Genomic DNA, 17,239 nt, shown 5'->3' on the forward strand with positions numbered 1-17,239 from the left:
CTGCCCCCCCCCCTGCCCTGCCTGCCCCGTCTCTCTCATCGGCCTCCCCCCAGGCTCACGGCTTCAAGATGACTCCAAATTTATACACCCAGCCCTGTCTGCTTCTCTGAGTTCCTGACTCAAATGTCAGTTTCCACTCCATGTCTCGGACCTCAGAGATCTAAAACTTAAGTTTCAGTTCCCCTGCCCAAGGCCACATCTCTTCCTTCTCCAGCAGTCTTTTGCTTAGAAAATGGCATTCTCTTCTGCTCAGCTGCCAAGCTCACCACTTCTTTGATTGCCCCACGCCCCCCTCCCCTTCAAGCACATCAACCCGTCCTATTGATTCCTCCTCCAACTCGGAGCCTGGACTTGGCCCCTTCTCTCCATTTCCATTGGTTCCTCCCAAGTCCCTCTCACTGGAGCATTAAACGGCCGCCGCTCTCGTTCCTTTCTTCCATTCTTGCTCCATCCACTCCACTTTCCACCCTGTACCCAAAGGCAGCTTTTACAAATGTCACCTCCCCTGATTAAACCTCTGCTGTGACTTTCTGGGAGAAATGGGATGCCTTCCTGGGATCTGGGAGGCTGTCTGTAAACACGCCTCCAGCTCCTCTCTGCCTGCTGCACCCACCAGGCTCCAGAAGCCACAGGGTTCCCTTCTGCTCCTCTGATCTGCCAAGCTCGTTCTCACCCCTGTGTTCGGCCCTTGCTGCCTCCTCTGCCCAGAGCATGCCTCCTTCAGATGTTCACATGGCTCCTTCCTTTCTCCTCACTCAGATATCAGCCCAGCTATCACTTTCTCAGTAAGACCTGCCCTGACCCTACAAACTGGAGGAGTTCTGTTCCCTCTCCACCGCAGTCTCGATCACATCAGCCTTTCTCATTTTCTTCAGAGCAGTTCTAGCTCTAAAAAATGATCCTGTTTGCTTGTTTCTGATCTGACTCCTCTCATCAACCTGTAAGTTCTTGTCTGTCCTATTCACACTATATTTCCAGCACATAAAGCAATACATTTTTGAAGTTTTTTGTAAAAAAATAATTATAGCCTCACAGAAATCGTAAAAAAAAAAAGGTGCAGAAAAGAGAATGACAAAGCCAAAAGATGTTTTATTTGAAAGAATCAATAAAATGAGTAAACCTCGATTGAGCGAAGAAAGGGGGAAAATATTCAAACTACTAAAATCAGAAATGAAAAGGGGGCCGTTACTACCAAACTTACAGAAATAGAAGGGAATTTTTTATTCCCTTTTATTACGGGAATATTATGAACAATTTTATGCCAACAAGTTAGATATCCCAGATGAAATGGACAGATTCCTAGAAAGACATGAATTACCAAAACTGACTCAAGAAGGAAGAAAAAATCTGATTAGACCTATAGCAAGAAAAGAGACTGAATTAGTAATCAATAAAAAAAGAAAGAAGAAAAGCCCAGGACCAGATGGCTTCACGGGTGAAGCTTACCAAATATTTAAAGAATTAACACCAGTCCTTCACACACTGTCCTAAAAGAGGAAAAACTCATTTTCCAAGGCCACGATTACCCTGAAGCCAGAACCAGACAAAGCCATCAGAAGAAAATTACAGACCTATCTTGGTCCTTATGAATATAGATGTAAAAATCCTTAATAAAACATTAGCAAATCAAATCTAGTAGTGTATAAAAAGATTTATGTGTCAAGACCTAGTGGAATTCATTCCAAGAATGCAAAGCTTTCAACAAACGAAAATCAGCCGGTTGAATATGACATGTTAACACAATAAAGGGGGAAATAATCACATGGCATCTTAATAGACACAGAAGAGGCATTTGATAAAATTCAACATTCTTTAATGATAAAAACATCAACAAACCAAGAACAGAAGGAAAGATCCTCAATCTGATAAAGGGTATCTGTGAAAATCCATGGCTAACATCATACTGAGTGGTGAAAGACTAAAAGTTTACCCCTAAGGTCAGAAATGGGTCAAGGATGCCTACTTTCACTCCTCCTATTCAACACTGTTCTGGAGATTCTACTCAAGAAAGTTAAGCTAGAAAAGGCTGGAAACAAAGAAATAAACCATATTTGCAGGTGATATGATCTTATTAAAAATCGTGAAGGATCAAGAAAATCTGAGAGTCTGCAGAAATTACTGATAAAGCTAAAAGCAAGTTCAGCAAGTTTAAAGGATAAAAGGTCAATATACAAAAATCAATTGTATTTCTGTACACTAGCAATGAGCTATCCAAAAAGGGAATTAAGAAAATTCTTAAAATTCTTATTATGTAGAATAGCATCAAAAAGAATAAAATACTTAAGGATAAACTTCATCTAAGAAATGAAAGACTTGTACATTGAAAAGTATCAAATATTGTTGACAGAATTTAAAGACAACCCAAATAATGAAAGATGGGAATATATCTGTGTTCACGGATTGGAAGACTTAATACTATTGATATGGCAATGCTCCCAAATAATCTATAGATTCAATGTAATCCTATCAAAATTCCAACTGCTTTTTTTTTGGTGGAAATTGACAAGCTCGTAAAGTGTTTATGGAAGTTCAAAGAATACAGAATAGCCCTCAAGAGTGTTGGGAAAAAACAAAGTTGGAAGACTCACACTTCCCAATTTCAAAATTTACTGCCAAGTCACAGTAATTAAGACTTTGTGGTCTGGCTTAAGTATAGACATATAGATCAATGGAATACAACTGAGACTGCAGAAATAGATGCATACATCTATCGTCAATTGTTCTTTAACAAGGATGCCAATCCCATTCGATGAGAAAAGAATAGTTTTGTCTCAACAAATGGCATCAGGACAACTGGGTTTCCACATGCAAAAGAATTAAGTTGGACTCTTCCCTCACACCATCTACAAAAGCTAACTCAATGGATCAAAGACCTTGAAACTTTTATAGTTTTAAGGCCATAAAACTCTCTGATGAAAACATAGGTACAAATCTTCGTAGCTTGGAATTTTTCAATGGAGTTTTAGGTACAACACCCAAAGCATAAACAACAAAAGAAAAAAATAGATAAGACCTCATCAAAATTTTAAAACATTTTTGCTTTGAGGAACATTATCAAGAAAGTGAAAGAACCTACAGAAAAGGGAGAAACTGTTTGCAGATCATATATCTGAGAAGAGCCTTCTATCCAGAATATATAAAGAACTCAGACTCAACAGCAAAAAGACAAGCAGCCCAATGAAAAAAGGCCAAAGTACTTTGAATAGATATTTCTCAAAAGATTTACAAATGGCCAACAAACACATGAAAAGATGCTCAACATCATTAGTCATTCAGTTCAGTTCAGTTTAGTCACTCAGTCATGTCCGACTCTTTGCAACCCCATGGACTGCTGCATGCCAGGCTTTCCTGTCCATCACCAACTCCCAGAGCTTGTTCAAACTCATGTCCATCGAGTCGGTGATGCCATCCAACCATTTCATCCTCTGCCATCCCCTTCTCCTCCTGCCTTCAATCTTTCCCTCATTCGTTATTAGGGAAATGCAAAGCAAAACTACAAAGACATACTTCATACCCATTAGGATGCTATACTTAAAAAAAAAAAAAAAAACAGAAAGAACAAGTATTGTAAACATATGGAAAAATTGGAATCATCATACCTTGTTGTTGGGAATGTAAAAGAATGGCACACCCATTGTGCAAAACAATTTGGCAGTTTCTCAAAACATTAAATGTAGGGACTTCCCTGGTGGTCCAGTGGCTGAGACTCTGCACTCCCAGTGCAGGGGCTAGGGTTCCATCCCTGGTCAGGAGAACTAGACCCCACATGCTGTAACTAAGATCCAACATAGCCAAATAAATAAATAAATATATTTTTTTTAATTAAATGAACAGTTACCATGTGACCAAGCATTTCCACTTCTAGGTATATATCGAAGAAAATTAAAAACATATATTCACACAAAAACTTGTAGACAAATGTTCATAGCAGTGTTATTCGTAATGACCAAAAGGTGGAAACAACCCTGACGGCCATCAAATGATGCACGGATTAACGTCTGTGGTCTGTCCATACAATGGGATATTATTCGGTCGTAAACAGGAGCAAAGTCCTGAATAAACTTGGATAAACTAGAAAGCATCATGCTGAATCACCAGGCAGCGTCATGCGGAAAGACGCAAGTCGGACATAAAAGACCATATATATTGTATGACAGCATTTATATGAAATGTCCAGAATAGGCAGATCTGGAGAGACAACAGGTAGTCTCGTGGGTACCAGGGACAGGGGAAATGTAGGAATGGGGAGTGACTGCTAAAGGGCACGGGGTTTCTCGGAGGGGCAATAAAAGTATGCTGGAAAAAGATAGTGGTGATGGTTGGACAACCTCATGAATACACTAGAAAACCACTGACTCGTTCACTTTAAAGTGGTGGTTTTTTATATGTGAATTTTATCCCCTTTTCTTTTGACCACACTCTGTGGCATGTGCCCCCTGCAGTGGAAGCGTGGAGTCTTAGCCACTGGGCTGCCAGAGCAATCCCTGAATTTTTAATAAAGTATAGAGAGGTTCCACGTGCCTTTGTCTTGCTTCCCCAGTGGTCACATCCCCACAGTACATCATCAAAACTAGGACACTGACATTAGTAAAATGGGCAGACCTTCGTACACCTGTTTGTGCAAGCGTGTGTGTACACGTTCTTTTCAATTTTGTCACGTGTAGATTCGTGTAACCACCACCACAGCAAGATACAGAAGAGTTCCATCAGCTCAAAGGAATTCCCTCATGGGACCCTTTCTAACCATCCCACCCGCTCCCTGTCCCTAACATGCTGCTGCTGCTGCTAAGTCACTTCAGTCGTGTCCGACTCTGTGTGACCCCATGGACAGCAGCCCACCAGGCTCCCCCGTCCCTGGGATTCTCCAGGCAAGAACACTGGAGTGGGTTGCCATTTCCTTCTCCAATGCATGAAAGTGAAAAGTGAAAGAGAAGTCGCTCAGTCATGTCTGACTCTTAACGACCCCATGGACTGCAGCCTACCAGGCTTCTCCGTCCATGGGATTTTCCAGGCAAGAGTACTGGAGTGGGGTGCCATTGGGCAGCCATCAATCTGTTCTCTATAATTTTTGTCATCTCAAGAATGTCGTAGGGACCTCCCTGGCAGTCCCATGGTTAAGATTCCATGCTTCCAGTGCAGGGGATGTGGGTTCAATCCCTGGTTGGGGAACTAAGATCCCACATGCCACACTGCACAGCAACCACCCCCGCCAAATGCCATATGCATGGGATTATACTGTATGTAACCTTTCTGAGATTGACTTTTTCCCACTCAGGATAATGCCCTTGGGGCTCCCCTGGTGGCTCAGACGGTAAAGAATCTGCCTGCAATTCAGAAGACATGGGTTTGATCCCTGGGTGGGACAGATCCCTTGGAGAAGGGAATGGCTGCCCACTCCAGTATTCTTGCCTGGAGAATCCCATGGACAGAGGAGCCTGGCGGGCTGCATTCCATGGGGTCTCAAAGAGTCAGATATGACTGAGCAACTAACAACATAATGCCATTGACACCCATCCAAATTGTTGCATCAGTAGTCCATTCCCTTCTTTAAAAAATGTATTTATTTTTGGCTGTGCTGGGTCTTTGCTGCTGCACAGGCTTGCTCTAGTTGCGGCGAGCGGGGGTTACTCTCTAATTGTGGCGCTCAGGCTCCTCACTATGGTGGCGTCTCTTGGGGCAGACCCTGGGCTCTCGGACACGTGGCCTTAGTTGACCCGCACATGAGGGCTCTTCCCGGACCAGGGATAGAACCTGTGGTGCCCTGCGTTGGCAGATGAATTCTTTTTTTTCTTCAAATAACCTGTTTATTTTATTTGGAGTCTTCTGGGTAGTATTTTTAAATTTTATTTATTTTTTAATTGAAGGATAATTGCTTTACAGAATTTTGTTGTTTTCTGTCAAACCTCAACCTGAATCAGTCATGCTAAGTCGCTTCAGTCGTGTCCAGCCCTGTGTGACCCCATAGACGGCAGCCCACCAGGCTCCTCTGTCCACAGGGTTCTCTAGGCAAGAACACTGGAGTGGGTTGCCATTTCCTTCTCCGAATCAGCCATAGGTATACACATATCCCCTCCCTCTTGAATGTCCCCCGCATCCTCCTTCCCACCCCTCTAGGTTGATACAGAGCCCCTGTTTGAGTTTCCTGAGACATACAGCACATTCCCGTTGGCTATCTATTTCACATATGGTAGTGTAAGTTTCCATGTTATTCTCTCCATACATCTCACCCTCGGCCTCCCCTCTCCCCGTGTCCATAAGTCTGTTCTCTGTGTCTGTTTTTCCATTGCTACCCTGCAAATAAATTCTTCGGTACCATCTTTTTAGATTCCGTTTATGTGCGTTAGTATACAGTATTTCTCTTTCTCTTTCTGACTTACTTCACTCTGTATAATAGGCTCTAGGCTCCCCACTAGGGAAGTCCAGTTTGTTTCCTTTTAAGATGCTAACTTATTAAAGTGAGGCTACTTCTGAGGGCTGTCCAGCATCACTCTGAGGGTGTGTGGGTCTGTGTCAGGTTAATGTTGGAGACAGCATCACCTTCCTTAGGAGTCAGAAAGAGACCTCCTGAGAGAGGCCTTCTCTGACCATCAGAATGACCATTGTCACTCCGGTGGCCGTTAATAATTCTCTTATGTTTGCTTCATCAAATGTATCCCCCTGCTTGGCAATGTGACTTGTTTGCCTCCTCTGCTCACCCGAGCCGGGACCGTCTGGGCCGGGATCCCCCGCACTCAGGATTTGTTGAGCAAGTGGGTAGCAGATGCTGCTGGTGCCTGCCCTGGTCCTTCACCCCTCCCACTGCAGTCCCTGCTGGCTGCTCTTCCGCCTGCCAGCAAACACCTCTCTCCTATGGAAGGTTTGTTTTCTGGCCTCCAGGACCCTCTTTGCTTCCCCCTGCAGCAGGTCCAAACTGGCGGGGAATGGAGCCCCCAGGAGCAGCTCTGAACCTTCACAGATGGGAATTGGAGTACGGGCACAATGATGGGAACTGGAGTATGGATACACACCGGCTCCTTTGTCCTTCCCTGTCTAAATCAACTCCTTATACTGAAATCCTTGCCTCAGGGACTGCTCCTGGGGGAGCCCAAACCAAGACAGAATGATTGAATGAGTGAATGAAAAACCTAAGTTTGAATCCTCACTCCAAGGACTTCCCTGGAGGTCCATTGGGTAAGACTCCACACTCCCAGTGCAGGGGGCCCAGGTTCGATCCCTGGTCAGAGAACTAGGTCCCACATGCCACAACTAAAGATTCTGATTGCCTCAACTAAGACCCGGCACAAACAAATAAATCTATCTTTTAAAAAATTCTCACTCCATCACATGCGCAAACCACATCTTTGATGGACTCTGATCTTCCTTCAGGGACTCACCATCCGTCTCCCTGCTCCCAGGGCTTGGAGGGAACCCAGTGGAATAACAGCAGCAGTGCCCAGGTGCCCTGATTCTTGTTCGACACTCTTGATTACCACCTGCGATGGGCAGGAAGCAGCCGACACCCTGCCTGCTGCGCTGGCACTTGGAGGTTTGCCCAGTGAGCCTTGGGTCAGCCTTCGGCAGCTTCCAGCAGCCTTCCTCCCAGGCACTCTGTCAGTGGAAAAGAAGAGTCAGAAGGCCCAGTGGCTAATGAGGTTCAGAGTTACCTGTAGATTAACGTTCTCTGATTCTGAACAGCACGATTCTGGCTTAGCCCTCCTGCTGACAGAAATGTGATGGGAAATCAATACAGTCCCCGCGCTGGCATCTAAGGGTCAGCCTTCAGTCTCTGCCGTTGTCAGGCAGCCTCAGCGACCCACTCTAGGCTCCAGCTCAGAGAAGGGATGAGACATCGCCCCTGGGTTTGGAGATGTGCTGTCCTGACCCCTCGCAGCTGCCCAGAGCACTAGAAGTTCCCGCAGAGCCCAAGAAACTTGCCAGGATAAGTCAGAAGCCCTTGAACTCATCTCAGCAGTGTCCCGCCTCCTGAAAGGCACCATTGTCCCTGGGACAAGCCACCTCTGTCCTCCGTGCAGCTGGAGACTGCGCCTCGTGTCTCCTGGGGGCCAGTGGACCCCCCGAGGCAGCCAGCATCCCCCCTTCTCTGCTCTGTCAAGTAGCAGGCACGGTCCTGGGGACAGGAGCCCATGGAGATGTCCTCAGATACAAGGCGATGCTCGTACTAGATAAAAGGGGCAACTTCAGCCAGTGTCAGAGATGCACGTTGCTTATTGGGATTTGTGGTTGTCAGCCCCTAAGCAGGGACCCTAAACTTGAATGCCTGCATTTAAGGGGCTGGGCAAAAGCATAATCAGGGAGGCGAAATGAGTGTAGAACAATAGTAAGTGCTGGGGACTGGGGGCCTGGCCACCAGGGCAGTGTACTCAGCTCAGCCGTCAGGGACCCCGTGTTGCCACTAAGTCGATAGACAAGCCAGGCATCTATCTCTGAGGGGCAGGAGATATTTTCCATCTTTAAGTTTTGGCAACAAGTTGCCTTTTCCAGAAAGCAACAATAACAGCACTTAGTGAGCTAAACAGAACAGCTCTGCCGGCCAGATCTTTTTAGTCTCTTCTTGAAGTTTCAGTGAGGGGCTTCCCTGGTCGTCCAGTGGTTAGGACTCTGAGCTTCCAATGCAGGGGGCGTGGGTTCAATCCTTGGTTGGGGAATTAAGATCCCACAGGCCCTGCGGCACAGCCAAAGAAAGAAAAATAAAGTTTCCGTGAGAGGACAGATATTAGCAGGTGAATTTCGTGTATTCAGTCATTTTTTTATTCGACTGTTGTTCCAAAAATTCAATTCAAAGGTTCTTGTTGTCGTCTCCCCGGTGCCAAGGAACTGTGCTGAATGCTAAAGGTTCTGGAACGAATGAGAAGAGCTTTGAAGCTGAGTGTGTGTGTGTGTGTGTGTTGTTGGAGGGGGGCTGACATAGACATGAAGACAGGGAATCGTGGGGCACTGAGTAAATGATACCCACAGGCGTATTGAGGAGCCGTGGGCACCTAGATGGGGGAGTGATTGTGTCAAGGGAAAGGGTGACCGAGAGGGTGACGATACCCTTGAGCTGCATTTCCCAGGGTGAGAAGGACAGAAGAGTGGTGTGTTTTTGGTTTTGTTTTTTGGTTTTTATCTACTTGTTTATTTTTGGCTGCCCTGAGTCTTAGTGTTGCTGTGCACGGGCTTTCTCTAGTTGCAACGAGCAGATGCAACTCTCCAGTTGTGGCACACGAGCTTAGTTGCCCCACAGCACGTGGGATCTTCCCGGACCAGGGACGGAACCCGTGTCCCCTGTACTGGCAGGCAGATTCTCAACCACTGGACCACCAGGGAAGTCCCAGGGCAGGAGAGTATTGCACACGGAAGCCCAGCCTGTGCAAAGGCACAGAGGCCGAGCCAGTGTGGAGATGTTGGGGAGCCGCTGTGAGTTTTGTCCAGACAGAGAGCAGAAGAGCAGGAGAGGTGCCTAAAGAGATGAAGGGAGGCAAATGGAGCTGAGAGAAGTTCCTTTCCCACCCCCGTTTCTCCTTTCCACCTCTGTCCCAAGTGCTCATGATACAAAATCTTGTTGGTGTGAATTAAAATGCCAGCAAGACTGCCCTGCTCCTCTGCCTGTTTGGCCTTGAGAGTGGCCTTGGCAGTTTCTCCGGCAGGCGGAAATTGCACACGGGGGTCCTGAGGCTTGGAAACCCTGAAGGGAACAGAATAAATCCCAAGGCTCAGTGCCATGGCCCCGTCCCAACAGACGCCTGAGCCAGATTCTTTCTTTTTTATTTTTACATTTTTAAAATTCTACAGGGTTTTACAAAAGAAAATAAAAGGCTCTGTTTGCCAGGTTAATCAAACAAGCTCAAGTCGTGGCTCTTTTCCCGTCCTTCCCCCTCCGGTCTTTCTCCCCGCAAAGCCGATTAGGTTGATTAAAATAAAGCCCCCTGCAATTTAAATTCAGTCTGGTGGGAAGGGCCGAGGGGCCCCTGTGGCGGCTTTGTGCCGGGGACGGGGTCGAGGGTCAGTAGCCTGCTCCCAAGAGTGATCCAGATGGGGTGAGATCTAAGACCCCACCCGGGATGATGTACAGGAGGCGGCTGGCTTCCCACCTGATCCCTTCCCTGGTTTCCATGGTCACTGCTCATTTACTGGGTGGTGGTGGTGGTTTAGTCACTCAGTGCGTCTGGACTCTTTTGCGACCCCATGGACTATAGCCTGCCAGGCGCCTCTATTCAGGGGATTTCCCAGGCAAGAATACTGGAGTGGGTTGCCATTTCCTTCTCCAGGGGATCTCCCTGATTGAACCCACGTCTCCTGCATTGCAGGCAGATTCTTTACAGACTGAGCCCAAACTGGGAAGATTACTGTGGAGTAAGGCAGAAATGTGCTAACCATAACAACGTCCTTCTCTTGCTGGCATTTCAGGGCAAGAAAGACCCTTCCCTGTGGACGTGCCCCTTCCACCCGCCGCTCCAGCTCTTTTTTGTTATCCGCAACACGGGACAGCTGCGTGACTTTGGTCTAACCAAGATCAAGGTTTGGAATTACTGGACGGCTGATGGTGTAAGTAACAGGCTCAGGTTCCTCACTGAGCATTTGACTGATGGCAGCACGTAGCGTTTTCCGTAACCGGACTCATTCCCCAAGCTGCAACGTGAGGACCAGGTGGCCCCACTGCCCTTCCTCCTGGGTGCAGCAAGCACCTGCTGGGGACTTTGACTTGGCATGTCAGAGCACCCCCCAGGAGCACAGCCTTTGCTGAAGGTTGGGGAAGTGGAACCAGGTCACCCTCTGGGGTACCTGGAGAATCATGAACTGAGGCTCCGTTTTAACAGATAAGGAAACAGACATATAGAGAGATTGTCACGTGACCCAAGTCACACAGCCAGTGAGTGTCACAGTGAGAATTTGAACCCCCACAATTGGACTCCAGGCCCATTTGCTTCGCCAGCGCTTCTCAAACCATAATCCGCAATGACTCCCTTGGGATCTTGATAAAATACAGGTTCTAATGAGATGGTTGGATGGCATCACTGATTCAATGGACATGAACTTGTGTGAAGTCCGAGAGACAGTGAGGGAAAGGGAGGCCTGGCGTGCTACAGTCCATGGGGTCACAAAGAGTCGGATATGACTTGGTGACTGAAAAACAACAATCCAGCAAGTCTAAGGCGGGCCCAAGATTCTGTGTGTGTGGCCGGTTCCGAGGTGCGCCAGTGCTCCTGCTGTGTGCGCCCCACTCCAAACAGCCATTCTTCAGGTCTGTGCTCTTGGGCCTCTCTGATTTCAGAGCCCCTCCCCTTCTTCCTACCCTCACAACACTACCCCCACCCAGGTCCTCATTCTTGCTTTCTCTAAGCTATTTCCCACGTATTCATTTGCATTTATTCCTTCACTGAATACTGGTTCTTGAGCACATCCTAGGTACCATCAGGTTTCATGATCAATTCTGAAGACACTGATATAAAGACACGGTCTATGCCTTAGACAAGGGGTATCCCCTGTCTAAGAGCCGGCAGACAAGTGATGTAGATGAATGAGACAGTGTGATGAAGACCTTGATCAAGCTGAACCCAGAGTGCCATGGGTTTCAAATAGAAACCTCAGGGACTCTGCAGGGAACTCAGTTGGTGAGGAGGGACAGGACATGGTTTCCCTTCTTTTGATAGAAAAGGGGGCATGAACTATTCTACCTTCCTTTATAAGTGGCTATAAGGGAATCAATAGTATAAGTGAGATGATAAATGGAGACCAATTCTCAGCCTCAGTCTTGTTAGGGAGACACTGGGGCCTGGTGGGGAGTGCAGCAGACTGGCCAACACGTGGCCCAGTTAAACGGCAGGCCATTTTTCAGTTTTAACTAATGTTTGCTATGGAGCAATGCCAGCCAGTGCTGCTAGATCTTCCGAACATTCCCAGGGAGCTGGAAATCTGAGTTGAGCTATTTTGTTTGCAAATGTCAGTAGCTAACTTAAATTCTGCTGAAACTACCCTATTGGTGCGTGCTCAGTCATGGCCCACTCTTTGCGACCACCAGACTCCTCTGTCCATTTTCCAGGCAAGAATACTGGAGCGGATTGCATTTCCTTCTCCGAGGGATCTTCCCAGCCCAGGGATCAAATCTGAGTCTCCTGCATTGGCAGGCAGATTCTTTACCACCGTGCTACCTGGGAAGATGAAACCACCATATAGTGCAAACCAAATTCATCTTTGAGCCAGAGCTGGCTGTTCCCAGCTTGCACCCTTGAGGAGGAGGGTGTCCACCTCGAGCTGGAAGAGGTCAGGGAAGGTATGAAGGGAGAGCACACCTGAGCTCTAGTGGGAAGAGAAGCCCTGAGCTAGGCAGACAAGGGAAAGCATCTCCAGGTGGAGGCAGATGCTTGGCGAAAAGAGGTGTGGAAAAGTATAGCCTGCTAACCGCTCTCCCTGATCCCAGGCCCAGGCCTCTGGTTTGTCTCCAGTAGCCCCTGGGAGGTCTGATCATGACTGTGGTTTCAAGCCCTCAACTTCAGTCAGTTCAGTCGCTCAGTAGTGTCTGACTCTTTGTGACCCCATGGACTGCGGCACACCAGCCTTCCCTGTCCATCACCAATTCCTGGAGCTTCCTCAAACTCACGTCCATCGAGTCAGTGATGACATCCAGCCATCTCATCCTCTGTCGTCCCCTTCTCCTCCTCCCTTCAATCTTTCCCAGCATCAGGGTCTTTTCAAATGAGTCAGCTCTTCGCATCAGGTGGCCAAAGTATTGGAGCTTCAGCTTCAGCATCAGTCCTTCCAATGCTCAAACTTCAAAGGCTTCCCTTGATCCAGAGAATCCAGGTCAGACCTCTGAGTGTGACATCAGGGCCCCCTAATCCCCGTGTGTCAGGCCTGCCTCTCTCTCAGCACCTGCCCCTTGTTCACGCCCCGCTCCAGAGTGCCAGCTGCTCTTGGGGCTCTCCACCAGCCTTCCTTGTAGGCACAACTTTAGTCCCCGGCCCCTCCCGTCTCACTCAACTCCAGGTGCTTGTCTATGCCTCATATTCCTGGAAGACCCAGGCCTCACTTTCTCCAGGGCGCTCACCTGACCCAACCCTTGTGCACTTCTGTACCACATGAACTAGTTCCATCACCCTAGACCAGGATGCGCACCGGCCTCCCCATCACCCGGGGCATCTTCCGAGCAGGGCCTGAGACTTCACCACTGTTCTACTCCAAGTAGAAGAACATGGCTAGCTAATGAATGAATGAGTTCATTCCCCTAAGAGCCCGTAAGCAGTTGTCCCATCCTCCTTGAGATCCAGACGAGTGACCTAGAGCAGAAGAGGTTAGGATGCCTTCCCCAGGTCACACTGCAGGTTAGAGGCCAAGCAGGAGACCCCGAGCCTCGTCCCTCCTTCCCATCCTCCCCTCCCCTCCTGCACCTCTCCCTGCTGGTTCTCTACCCACCCACTCACCCAGCCGTCCCTCCACATGTGTTCAGTTGCTTCAGTTGTGCCTGACTCTTTGTGACCCCGGGGACTAGCCCCTCCAGGCTCCTCTGTCTACGGGATTTTCCAGGCAAGAATACTGGAGTGAGTTGCCATCTCATCCTACAGGGGATCTTCTCCCTCCAGGGATGGAATCCACATCTCCAGGTGGATTCTTTACCACTGAGCCATCCCTCCAGCTCCCAGATAAACATCTGCTAGGCTCTGGGGATCTAGGTGCTAATGTGGCAGACACAGTCCCAGCCAGCTCTTGTTGACACACGACACTCCTCAGTGAAGTAACAAAAAGCTTTCTCTGATTTATGGTTTTTTTAAAAAAACAAATGCCTTAAGTTTAAATTTGAGAAACAGTCCAAACCACTGGATAAGTGAGGAGGTTGCTGTGGGCCTACCAGGCTCCTCTCCCCACCCCCATGGCCAGCTTTGACCCAGGGTGTGTAGGGGGCTGTCCTCCAGGCCGGGAAGGGAGCCCCAGCCCCGAGTAGTGGGCTCCCAGCATCTCAGGCCGGGTCCTCCCGGCCACCCAACACTTCCTGGCAGGCGGTCATCAGCATCTTCTGGAATGAGTAATGAAACAGCACTGACTGCTCAAGCCTGTGCCCTGTAGCCCGGCCCTGTCATTGACTATACAGCTCAGGCCAAGAAAAGCGGATTTTGATGTGCTGGATTACAAAGGAGATAAGCTTCATCTCTTTTGGCCGCAGCCTGCCTTTCTTCCTTAACCTGCACTCGGCCTTCCCTGTGTGCCAAGAATAGAAAAGAGGGCCAGGACGTCGGGGCGTTGTGGCGGGCGCTCTGGGGGGCGGCCGGCTCCGGGGATCAGAGACTCCGGGTGTTCCGACACAGAGCAGCGCGTGCAGGACCGCAGGCCCCGGCAGGGCCACCACTTACGTAACGCACACCCATCTGTTGCCAGCATTTTCCGGGGGCAGAAAGCACAAACAAATGCAGCTGCAGGTTGGTTTGATTTAATATTCTCCAGAGAATGCTATTACTGTGTGTTTTAGAGGAGATAAAATGAGAGTTTATAGGAAATATAGCTCAGCCCGGTAGACACGGCTTGTTAAGACGGGTGTTTTGTGTCTGGGAATCTGAGGAAGCAAAGTTCAACGCGAGGCACTAATCCAACCAAGGCTTATTTAGAGCATAAGAAAAGAAGGTGCTGGAAGAATAGGAGTCTCTTATTGGAAGATCTGCTGCCTGTTTAAATCCTGGGGCTAACTTGGATGGGCTCCTTCACCCTCCTTAGGTAATGCGGGGATTCGGAGCCGGCCGGGAGTAGAGGACTTCCGGGCAGGGTAAGGACTCAGAAGCCAGCATCGGTTCACGCAGCCGCACAGGGCAGCCTGCAGATGTGGGTACTCATCACGGCTGCCGTTTTACCCAGCACAGCGCACATCGGGCAGGCGTGAGGCCCCGAGTAGGGGCTCCATAAACATTTTTTTCTTAAATAATTTTATTTACTTATTTATTTATTTTTGACTCTGCTGGGTCCTCGTTGCTGCACAGGTTTTCTCTAGTTGCGGCGAGTGGGGTCTACTCTCTAGCTGGGGTGCACTGGCTTCTCATTGCAGTGGCTTCTCTTGATGCAGAGCACGGACTCTGGGGCTCATGGGTTTCGGTAGTTGCGGCTCCCGGGCTCTTAGAGCACAGGCTCAGTAATTGTGGTGCTCGGGATTTAGTTGCTCCACAGCATGTGGGATCTTCCCGGATCAGGGATCGAACCCGTGTCTCCTGTATTGACATGCGGATTCTTTACCACTGAGCCACCAGGGAAGCCTACTCGGTAAACATTTGATGCCTGATGATGAAATGCATCATCTCAATTAACCTATCCAACCCATCCTACACGTGGACGTTGTCAGGCCCCACCTTGTAGATGAAGCTGGGACTTAGAATAAAGAGATCCCAGGGAGCAAATAGACTGGCGTTTCTTTTGTTGGCTCTGCTTGGGAATGCCTGCCTGGAGTGCTGTTGAGAAGGATCTGGAACTTTCCTCCTGGTGCATCCAGGATTGATTAGTGCACGTGATTGATCATCGAGGTTTGTCTTGGGCTCAGGAAGAGGACATGATAATAGGTTTTCACATTTTGTGATGCTTCCCCAGATTAAATGACTGGCCCCGCTAGTGAGGAGTAAGGGGCGGAGGTGGGATGGGAAGATGGGGTCTGTGGGTTTCCCTGCGGTTTTTCTCTGCACGGCTTCCCCTGCAGAGCAGCATCTGCTAGGAGAAAAGAATCAATAGTCTCTCCTAGGATGTTATAACTCATCCAAAAAGTGGACTTTCAGCCGTTCCCCACAGTCCATCTGTTTTCCTATATATTAATAACAAGCATATTAATCTGCTACGTGGTACCACCCTTGAGTGAAAACAGGCAAGTCATCACCATTTTTGCCAACAGCATCACCACACAGGTTCTGCCTCCAGCCTGGTCACACCAGCAAGAGAAGCAGGACCCAGTGGTATATGTTACACATGGAAATGGTGCTAATTAAATAGCTTTTGAATGAATGAATGAGTGAGTGACAGTGGTATGTTTCTGTGACTTGTCTTGGTCAACCAGGCCAGTACTGCCCAATAGAACTTTCTGCAGTGATCTTAACATGTTCTCTCTGCCCTGTCCAGTGAGAACAATTCAAGTTCTCAGCCCCAGGTGGCCACTGAGACCTTGAATTGTGGCTCCTGTAACTTACAGACCACCATTTTACAATATATTTCATTTTAATACTAATGTAAGTGCCACATGTGGCTGGTGACCATGTATTGGACCACACAAGTCTTGGTGCTCAGGGAGCCATGTTGAACAAATAGACAAGGCCCTGTTCATACAGTCCTCTCCCTTCTCATGAGGAAGGGAACAAGAAACAAGGGCACAAATGACTAGTGTCATCTCCAGTAATGCTAAGTGTTCTGAAGATGATGACATCTGGCACTGGAGAGGGACAAGGGGAGAATGAAGCAGGGCTGCGCTGGACAGGTGATCAAAGGCATCCCTGACCTGAATGTTGAGAAGGAGTAGCCGTGGGGACGTAAGTGGGAAGGGAATTCTTGGCAGGGGGCATAGCAAGAATAAAGGCTCTGAGGCAGGAACAGCTAGTTTAGGCAGAGACTGAGCTGGTGAACAAAGGAAAGTGTAAGGGGAGGCCCCCAGGGGTGGGTGGGAACCAGGTCATGTAGACCTCACTGGTCTGAAGGCAGAAGAGGGAGAGGGTCAGAGCCAGCTTGGCTGGGGCAAACCCTGGCTCAGGGGTGGGTGGGAACCAGGGCATGTAGACCTCACTGGTCTGAAGGCAGAATAGGGAGAGGGTCAGAGTCAGCTTGGCTGGGGCAAACCCTGGCTCCTCCTCGTCCTAGCTCTGTGACCTTGGGGGTGTTGTTCTGCACCTCTCTGACTCAGTTTCCTCATCTGTAAAATGGGGGGTGATTATTGTTCAGTTAAGACATATGAAGTGCTCGTGAATCCTGGCCTTCATGAACTCTATACAAAGATCAGCTCTTGGTATCATTATGGGAGGGTTTGGGGTGACACAATCTGATTGAGGAATTTAAAAGATCATTCTGGATGCTTTTTGGAGAAGGGGTCAGAGGGAAGGGGGAGCCCCAAGAAGAGGCGTTTTGGGGCCTCCACAGTCTAGCTTGGTGGCTTGGATGAGGGTCTCAGTGCTTCTGGAATGCACCATGCTGCTGCTGCTGCTAAGTTGCTTCAGTCGTGTCTGACTCTGTGCGACCCCATAGACGGCAGCCCACCAGGCTCCCCCATCCCTGGGATTCTCCAGGCAAGAACACCGGAGTGGGTTGCCATTTCCAT

The 17,239-nt window shown here is 48.5% G+C and overlaps 1 protein-coding gene across 1 annotated transcript in view; it reads left to right on the forward strand.

Annotated features, from left to right (window-relative positions):
• Positions 1-17,239, forward strand: part of KIAA0556 (KIAA0556 ortholog) — a 229,590-nt gene that overhangs the window by 149,732 nt on the left and 62,619 nt on the right. Inside the window, exon 16 of the mRNA XM_010837427.1 lies at positions 10,387-10,524. Coding sequence (XP_010835729.1) covers positions 10,387-10,524 — 138 coding nt within the window. The remainder of the gene's footprint in view (positions 1-10,386; positions 10,525-17,239) is intronic.

The sequence above is a fragment of the Bison bison genome, unplaced genomic scaffold (genome assembly GCF_000754665.1).
Source record: "Bison bison bison isolate TAMUID 2011002044 unplaced genomic scaffold, Bison_UMD1.0 scf7180017864072, whole genome shotgun sequence".
NCBI lineage: Eukaryota > Metazoa > Chordata > Mammalia > Artiodactyla > Bovidae > Bison > Bison bison.